The sequence below is a fragment of the Thamnophis sirtalis genome, unplaced genomic scaffold, assembly GCF_051295495.1.
Source record: "Thamnophis sirtalis isolate CommonGarterSnake01/CBP01778 unplaced genomic scaffold, rThaSir2_p1.2 scaffold_1, whole genome shotgun sequence".
NCBI classification, from domain to species: Eukaryota; Metazoa; Chordata; class Lepidosauria; order Squamata; family Natricidae; genus Thamnophis; species Thamnophis sirtalis.
In genome coordinates, this window is record NW_028261381.1 from 65,324,924 (window position 1) to 65,334,552 (window position 9,629).

General features: G+C 47.5%; 1 protein-coding gene across 1 annotated transcript; it reads left to right on the plus strand.

Moving 5' to 3' along the window:
* The first annotated feature begins 393 nt into the window (after positions 1-393).
* RTN4RL2 (reticulon 4 receptor like 2) lies at positions 394-8,654 on the plus strand. The gene is made up of 3 exons (XM_087716588.1): positions 394-506; positions 5,553-6,028; positions 7,015-8,654. Exons 1-3 carry the CDS (start codon positions 476-478, stop codon positions 7,834-7,836), a joined length of 1,329 nt encoding a protein of 442 aa, XP_087572714.1. The 5' UTR covers positions 394-475; the 3' UTR covers positions 7,837-8,654.
* Positions 8,655-9,629: the final 975 nt, after the last annotated feature.

Here is a 9,629-nt window from a genome sequence, read left to right on the forward strand (position 1 = left end):
AGGCGCTGCCGCCTGCCTCCCTTCCCTCCCTTTCGCGGTGTGGTCGGCTAAGCCGCGGAGGTGCGCCTAGCCGAGCCGAGCCAATGTTCCCCGTCGGCTCCCCCGAGATGGCACCTCCGCCCGGCAGTTCTCGCCGGAGAAACGGAGGGTAACGGGACTCATGGTCGTCCCGGCCGGCCATGAGTTCCCGCGGGTGGCGCTGAGATTGTGAAGAACTGATCCGACGACGAGCGGTCGATCTGCGCTCCGTCCGGCAGGAGCCTCGCTTAGGGGATACTCGGAACAATTCCGCCAGGAATTCGACCGACCACCAGCTCCCCCGGCGCGCCCCTCCCTGTCCCCGCCTCCTCCTCCTCCTCCTCCTCCTCTCCTCCTCCTCCTCCTCCTCCTTCCTCTTCATTCTTCTCCGGAGCTTCTGCTGCCCCTCTTTTGGATTCTTCTGCTGCCACTCCGTCCGCTAGACCTGCTTGGCACCATGCTGCTCCGTCTAGGATCCACTCTGTACGGTAAGGAAGAGAGCCGGCTACCGCGTCCGGTGCAGATGGCTTTTTTTCAGGGCGAGGAGTTGGATCGGCTCGATTTGCTGGAGAGGGAGCGAAAGCGCGGAGCGGGAAAGCGGCGGGACCTCGCGTGGAAAAGGGCTGGGTAGCGCCGCGAAAGAGCTGACGGGGAGAGCCTGGGGAAGGGATCGACTTGGGGCAGGAACCGGGAGCCTTTTCAGTTCATTTCGGAGCCCCTGGGAGGAAGCGGGCGCCTCTCGAGGGAAGATCCTGCCCGCCCCATCAGAGCCTGCCTAGCTCCCTGCCCAGTTGCGCTCAGTTGGAAACCTCCGGGCGCTATTTTCAGACGAGAGCTGCGGGCCTCGGGCGGAAGGGCCGTTCGGAAAGCACGGCGGAGCCTGGATCCGATCTCTGCCGTGACGGCAGGCGCTCGACCGCAGCGGGAGCAAAGGGTGGGGGTGGGGCAGGGCCGCAGGTTCTCCTTTCTCCGCCTCAGCTGCGTAGACCCCGAGGCGGAGGGAGAACCTTTCCGAGCCCCCGAGACAGATCGACGGGGGGGGGGGGTGTCTCTCGCCGAGAAAGTGAAGGGTGCTTTCCTAAAGTAGCATTGGAGGATGGGGAAGGGGTGGGGGTCACCTCTTAGCAGCATTGAGAGAGTTGGTGGGGGGGGTGTCACAGGGTGTAGTGGGTTTCTTGGTTCAGGAAGATGCTCCACCGTCACTTAATTCATTTTTTAAAAGGCCAAAGAGTATAGAGTAAGGCAGAAGCCAAGGCAAGTACTCCAAATGCATTTACCAGCCTCTGCCTGGGCAGTGTGTGGCCCATTAGGTGCCAGGAGAAGGACCAGAGTAATATACAATATATGTGTGGTGACAGTGGTCCCCTCCTGGAGGAAAGATGCGGTTTTGTGCTCAGCTCTGTTTCTTGCCTTTTATAGCCTGGTGTTCAATGGGTTACACAACAACAGGCAGCTGCTTAGTTGAGGGGTGATAAATTATGGACGCAAAAAGAGTTTGGCTTCATTCACGTCACCAGCCATGTCAGACTCGTCACTCCTGCTTATGCCAGCCTCTCTAAAAAAACCACCACCTTTATCCCTCACGCCTGACTTATCAAGTTTTTTTGCTTCCACACCAGTCAAATGAAGAGCAGAGTTCAGCTGTTGCCTACCTTGACCCCTTTGGTGCCAGAGTCCTCTGCCATAGGCTGAACTGAAAGCAGTAGACCCCACAGCTACTTATATTGATCTTTTCAGGATGGACTTTATTGGTTCATTGGGCCTAGTGTGGCTTCAAAGGGATTTGGCTAAAGTTGAACATAACTGTTTGGGTTGTCCATTCCAGGATCCATTTGGATATTGAGAAATCATTCACAAACTTCAGGAAGCATTAAAAGCAACACTCCCAAAAATAGATTTTAAAATCCTGAGTCCTATTAAGTTTTAAAGTCCTAAAGTCCTATTAAGTTTTCTTCATAGACCCGAGGGACACCAGGGTTTCTTTGAAAATGGAATCATGAGAGGTAGCCGATATTTTTCCTTGCACTTTTTCAAGTGATCCATTGCCCACCTTGGTGCATCATTCTTTCCGATAGAGAGTAGCAACTGGAGACTCAGATGATGCTTCCTCAAGAGACTTGGTCTGCCCCAAAGATTCCAGCTGCTGATGTTGTCCCTGTAAAAAGGTTGTAGATGAATTATGGCAAAGAATAGAAGTGTGGTGGTGAGAATGAAAATTCTTCATTGTTAAAAGAAAGTTCTAGTGTTAAGATGGGAGAATGTCTCATCCCTGGCTCATTATCAGATGCAGCCACTGGCGCATATTGAATTCTGATCTGGCATCAATTGAAAAAGAAAAAAAAACCACCCTACAGGATGAAGGAAATGTTGCTGGGAAGAATGACAGGGATAAGTTCAAAGCCAGGGTTTAGGAATGCAAGGAAAGCAATAAAAATATTTAAAGACTCTTTAAGTATAGTCAGGATTTTCAGAATGAAACCTGCAGATACTAGAAGGAATTCCTTCAGGAAAATGAAGACAAAACCAACCGTGGCAGGTGAAGAATGGGTCTCATTTCATTACTGATAATTAAAATAGGTGAGAGAGAAAAAGGAGGAGGAGGTGAATACTTTCTTTCTTCTATTCTATATATTAATCTGATCTTTGGGAAAACCCTATTAAAATGCAGAGCAAACATGGACACATTGATTCCTTTCCTTTCCTCTCCATTCAGCATACTTATTTTCCACAATAAGCATGTCCAGCCAGATGATGGTTACTTTTAAGTAGTTGGGAAGTCCTTTTGTAGAATTTGAACATTTGCCAATCTTCTTCTTCCTCCTTGGGTTAGCAAACGCATCTGCTAGTGGTTATTTTACTCCTACATCTCAGGATATAAATGGAGCTGGTGGAAGCATGTACAGTTATTACCTACTCTGTCGATGGACCTCTGTGGTACTAATTTTGTTTAACTCTTTCTAATTTGATAAGCTGCTAAATCCCAATTCCCACCAAGTGTTGCACTGTTTCAAAGATGTCTAGATGAGATACAGAACTACACACCTGATTCCAGTTAGCAACTCCAGCAGTTTTGCTCCAGAGTCTTCTTACTTTCATTCAACTGCCCTGAAGGCCCAGTTGGTTTGCCAGGATGTACCATCACACTCATCTTCCTGAAGGATAAACAATTGTGTGTGGATTCCCTTCATTTTGAACACCTGGAGTTGGGGGGAGGGGAGGATTCAGAAGCTGCTGCTTCCTCTCCATGACAGAGTGAGTTTGTTCCTGCGCCTTTTGCATGGAGTGGTAATTCATCATAGCAATGTGGCTAAAAGCTGGAAGATGCTGAAGGGCTTGTTTTAACACGACTTGCAAACTTTAATCATCTTACATCTTAATGAATGTTCGGTGGAGTTTTTCTATTGAGAATCCAGGATTTTAATCTCTGCAAAAAGCCCTTTCTGAGCAAATGCCTAGTGCACACATTAAGGCCCATGAGGATTGCAGGACACCCCTAAGAATTACAGTTGAGAACAAGGCCTTATACTACGTATTAGGAACGGACCAATATCATCATTTCCCAATCCAATACACTCCAGGAAGTGGAGTTGGATACCATGAAAACAGCAGCAATGGGGTGGAGGATGGAAAATGAATATGGATGGGTGATCATATCAGATGGCTATAAAAGGAATGTTGTATGAAATGAAATAATGTGGGCCTGTTTGGGTCACAAGGAAGCAGGAAGGGTTATCAGCATCTTCCCCAATATATCTATACATTCCTTTTGCCCAGATGACGAAGATAGGCCAGAGAGCTTTTATGGGGAGAAAGGAGAAGCTTACAATTTCTTCCCCTCCTCTTTTTCTGCCCAAGCTCCTGCGAAAGCCACAGGCCTGAATTATGGATGAGACTCCTTGGGTTACAGCCGTTGCTCGCATCGCACCAGAGAAGAGTCCAGAGACCGTCAACATTAGCTGTGTACAGCTCCCTTCCCCAGGCTCAAGAGAAAGGCTTTGTTTCTCTCCCAGGCTCTCTTTTCCCTGGAGGGAAAATCGGCCTGCGTTATTAGAGGAAGTGGCTATCATCCACTCGATGTCTGTGAAGGTTTCTTTCCCACTCGGTTAACATATGAGACGGAAGCTGGTTTTGCAGGGGTGGGGGCCAGGCAGGGAACGAAGGGCCAGATTCTCTTCCCTTATTACAGTGCTGGGGCAGCGGCCGTCTTACCTTGGTGACAGTCAGCAGCTGGCAGGAGAACTCCCTTTGGCCTAGTGTTCATACCGCCTGGCTCCTCTGGCATGTTGCTTCTAACTGTGTCATTATAAAACCTGAGCTTACAGTTTTGCAGCACAATAAAGGGTGGACACAGAATAGACGGAGCCCTTTTCAGCCTTTTCAGGGTCAGGACCAGGGGAGTGCCAGCTTATACTTTGCCAGGTAACAATTCCCTTTTTCAGGCCTCCCATTTCAGTTGACTTCTGCCAGCAGAAAGCAGGGAGAGTCGCAATATCCATTTCAAGGGGAAATAGCCTAAAATGAAGTAGAGGAAATGCTTCAGCCCTCCCTCCCCCACCCCCACCCTCCCAACTGAATCTCTACTCCTGGAGTAGCTCCGTGCCATCGCACTCCATCCATTGGGGCTTTTGTTCTCAGTGCATTTTGTGTAGAAGGATTAAAAATAAAAGGGAATGGAATGCATGTCTTGCTGAAAGAACTTTCTTGCAGTTTGAAGCTTAGGGTGCTGGTCAGAAGAAGGGTTGAGTTCAGATCTCCAGTTATGGAGGAGGTAGCTTGAAAAGCTCCTGCTTTTGTGTGGTGCTTGTCAGAAAGAGATGGGAGGCTGGAGGGAAGAGTGGGAAGAGAAGAGGACTTGAGTGGAGGTGGTGTGAACTACTGAAACAGCATTGGCAGCTTGTGTTACTCGTTCATCACGTCACACCACCCACACACATGCATACAGAGGTAGGGAACCATGCACACGTGCACGGGGAGTGCTCATGTGAGACCATCTGTGAAGAGACACGCATGGCCAAACCTTTGCTTGCCTTGCCTGGTGAAGTGTATACACAGGCATGCTTATGTCTCACGTTGGATTGTGCCTCGCGTAGTTGCCAACTTTATGCCTTTGTAAATCTCACAATTGAGGATGTTTCTCTCTGCAGCCAAGCTCTTAAAAAAGGTGGGGGAGGGAGCTATGGCTCCCATGTAATTCAATTAAAACAGCAGTCAGTACTCAGAGACCAAAGGTAAGAGGTGGAATCTTTAACTGGCAAAAAGGTTTTTCAAAATATCTACAAATAGGAAGTTGTCTAGAGTAGAACGTTGCCAATCTATTCTGATCGTTTACTATTTCATTGAAAACTTAATAACTGAGCCTACTGGTTTGTACTTAATGGAGCTACTGTAATGAGGTAATACAATGTACTGTTTAGATTATGGAAGTATATAGATTTCTTAGAATAGTTCATATGATCAATGGGCAAAGGGGAACGATCCCACCTTCACAAAGTCCTGGGAAGCAAAGAGCCTTAACCCATGTTTTTCTCTTGCAGGCTTGGCTCCTACCTTCCTCCTGTTGTTGGCCTTGCCCTTTGGATCTCCAATGTGTCCTATGCTTTGCACCTGCTACTTTTCCCCACCCACAGTGAGCTGCCAGGCCAATAACTTCTCCTCTGTGCCACGGATACTACCGCCCAATGCCCAGCGCCTCTTTCTACAAAACAACCTGATTGGGACCCTGAGACCTGGAATGTTTGGGCCCAGCCTCATCACCCTTTGGCTCTACTCCAACAATATCTCCTCCATCCAGCCTGGCACTTTCCGCCATCTCCAGGTTCTCGAGGAGCTGGATCTGGGGGACAACCGCAATTTGCGCACACTTGAACCAGATACTTTCCGTGGACTTGAACGGCTGCAGTCTTTGCACCTTTATCGCTGTCAGCTGAGCAGCCTCCCAAACACGATCTTCCGCAATCTTTACAGCCTCCAATACCTCTATCTTCAGGAAAACAACCTGCTTTGCCTACAGGTGAGCAATCTGCTTAATCTGGCCTAGCATGAGCAAGGTTGGGAAATCTTTTTTCAGGCAGAAGGCCAAGCTCCGAAATATATGCATGGCTGATTAAAAGACACAGGCAGGATCAGGGCAGAAAGTCATGAAGTGAACATGATGAAAGGAACACTATGCAGCCTGTGAGCCATAAATGATCCTGTTCCACTCTAGAAGGATGATGGGGCCGAGAGACAGGTGATCCTCCTTCCCTTATGGCTGTCCTTACCCACTTGAAAGATGTTGTAAAAACAAGCTTGGCTTTGCCCAAAAAGTTTCTGAAACTATATATAGCTGGGAAGTAAGGGGGGGGAACTGAATCGGAAGAAAATGTGGCTTCTGGGTTTTGAGTAAAATAGGTGGGAGAGAGCTAATTTGGCAGAACAGGGATGTGACATGTGGGATTTACTTCTTAAGAACAATATGAAAATAGATGGTTTAATGTTTGAAATGTCTCCCAAGAGAGGAATACCCCCTCCCAATTTTTTTCTGAAAACTGGCAAAGAACTGGTGTGGCTCTCAACCTTCATCTTCATGCTGGATCATCCTGAAAGGCACAATGCCCTGCCAGCAACTCACTCTAAAACCACACACCTATCCGGCTGCAGGCGCTGTGGCTTAAGAGTGGAGAAACTGCAGTCTGGCCCTGCAGCAGTAAAAATGCATTTCCAGATTATGCCTTCACTGCCTCCAGCCACATCCTTAGTTGGAGGAGACAATGCGGGTTGCACCCAGAGGGAGAAGGAGGGACATTAAAAAACAGGGATCCATATAGTGAAAACATGTTAGGCTCCCATGCAACAGCAGACCGTAGCAGGGAGAAGCAGGGGAAAGTTGGCTGAAGAGTCTGGGATGTGGGGCAATGAATTGAGTTTGCAGCGTTTCAGGGGTAGGAGAGGCCACTCAGGGTGAGCCATTCCAGAAAAGCAGAATCTCACAGCTTTCGTTCTTCCTTTCTCTCCCAGGATGACCTTTTTGTGGACTTAGCTAACCTGAGCCATCTTTTTCTGCATGGGAACAAAATCTGGAAGCTCTCCGAGAACGTCTTCCGTGGCCTGTCTGGATTAGACCGCCTGTTGCTGCACCGGAATCACCTGCACACAATTCCTACGTGGGCTTTTCATGATTTGGGAAAGCTTACCATTCTCTATCTGTTCAACAATAGCCTGACAACTCTGTCTGGAGAAACACTCTCAGATTTGCCCTCCCTGGAGTTTCTGCGCCTCAACAACAATCCCTGGGCCTGTGACTGCCGTGCCTACTCTCTTTGGTCCTGGTTCCAGCGCACGCATGTCTCCATCTCAGACGTCATATGCATCTCTCCTGTGGAACGCAAGGGGCATGACATGCGATATCTGAATGAAGCAGTCTTTCAAGACTGCCCTCCGACCAGCCATCACCCTATTGAGTTTGACTGGAGCTGTAGGATTGAATGGGATAATGGACTGGCTCACCCCCATCCTCGCCCCCACCCTCACCCCCACCCACATCCTCACCCTCACCCACACCCCAATGGCTCATCAAATCATCTCTATGGCCTTGGAGGATCCCCTCCTGCTGATCCTTCCTCCTTCTATAGGGATGTGCCGGCCAATGACATCCAGAGCCCCAAGTATGATCCACCAACAGAAGATAACTACTGGGGGAGTTATGGTAATGGAGAAGGAAGCCAACTGAAAAAGGGATGCCTAGGAACTTCTTGTTCGTCTCCGAACGCTGGAACAGTCAGGATTGGCTGCCGGTTATTTCTCCTTTCCTGTCTATTCATTCTGTTGGAACTTTCATAGTTTTGACAATGGAAGGTGGTTACTCTACTGATTGCTAATAGAGTCTGGGAACTTTGAGACTGTGGGGAGGCTGGATCCCTACCCAGCACTTAGCTGAGGCCAAAGTGATTCACCTTCACCCTAACCCAGGGGTAAAGGAAGACTGACTCGGTCTGTTACTGCTGCTGCTGCTTTCTGGCCAATTGTGAGACTTGAAGCCACTTTCTATGTGGCACCTGTTATATTTCATGAACATATGGCAAGGGCAATCCATTCTTTTTTATTTGTAGAGTGTTGCAAAACTCTCTTGTTAGAGGCGTTCCTGAAATCCTACTGCTTCTTGAGTGTGTAAGGAGCCTTCTGTAGTCTCCATATCCTCTACAGCAGTGGGTCTCAACCTTCCCAATGCCGTGACCCTTTAATACAGATCCTCATGTGGTGGTGACCCCCAACCATAAAATTATTTTATGTTTTCCGTATTTTTTTAAGAAATATGTGTTTTCCAATGGTCTTAGGCGACCCCTGTGAAAGGGTCGTTCGACCCCCAAAGGGGTCCCGACCCACAGGTTGAGAACCACTGCTCTACAGGGCAAGGATCTCTTCTGTGCATGAGAAGGAACTATGGATGAGGACCTCTTTTTTTCAGAGCCTCCATTCTTTTAACAATATCCTTTCACGCATATAAGTGCCTGCTCTGTCTCATAGGATAGGACCCTTCAACTAAAGGATACCGTGTCCTCTTCCAGAACTAAAGAAAATAATAATAATCAAAATTTGGGGCTCTGATCACTTGTGACTTCTTTTTATCTGGTGTTTCTCTTAAAGCTATTTGAGGGGACCCCAGGGGAGCAATTCACACACTTAATTGCAGTGTTGGTCATCTTAATTCAGGGGTCTCCAATCTTGGCAACTTTAAGCCTGGTGGACTTCAACTCCCAAAATTCCCCAGCCAGCAAATCTGGCTGGGGAATTCTGGGAGTTGAAGTCCACCAGGCTTAAAGTTGCCAAGGTTGGAGACCCCTGTCTTAATTGATAGAGGTGTGATGGTGGAAGTTTGGCCCACTGGCTGTTGAAACCGGAAATTGTTGGATGACTCTTGAGTAGATCGGGGACCATTCAGCTTCTCAATAACCCATATCAAATATTCTTAACAATGGATTTTCTGCACTGACAAGCAGTTAGTTCAAATCTGCCTTCTCCAATTCAGTGACATCCAGACAACTTGAACTAAAACTCCCAACACCTTCAGCCATCATGATTACATCTACTTGGTTTGACTGAAAGTCTGATCTAACATAAGAGGGCACCAGGCTGTGGAAAGCTGGATTTAATGTTTTTTTTTTGCAGTCCCTTCACTTCTGTAATTTAATCTTTAGAGAAAGGTTGCAATCATATGATAAATTCATGTGAATTGATCTTTATTCATAAAAAATGGTCTTAATTTTGATGGGTGTGACTTTCCTCTGGTGCCTCCATGTCTCCCCTTTTACCACAATGGACAGTTAGAGAAATATTAAACTATTTTGATACGGCTGGAACAACTTAGTCACTCAACCAAATGAACAATGTAATACACAATGATTCAGTGTATTGTGAACTAAGCTGCTTAAACATTCCATTTAATAACCCAGAAAGTAGCTTGAAAGGGAATCTTCTTTCCTATTTCCATTTTCCCCACTACTCATTCTTGTATTGGGATCAGCTGAAATACCTTCCCATCCAGTCCAATGCCCTGGGTCTGCTGAAAAAGATCACACTGAAGTTATCTGGGCTTTTCACTTATTCAAAACACACATCTTCCTAAAATCCAGACT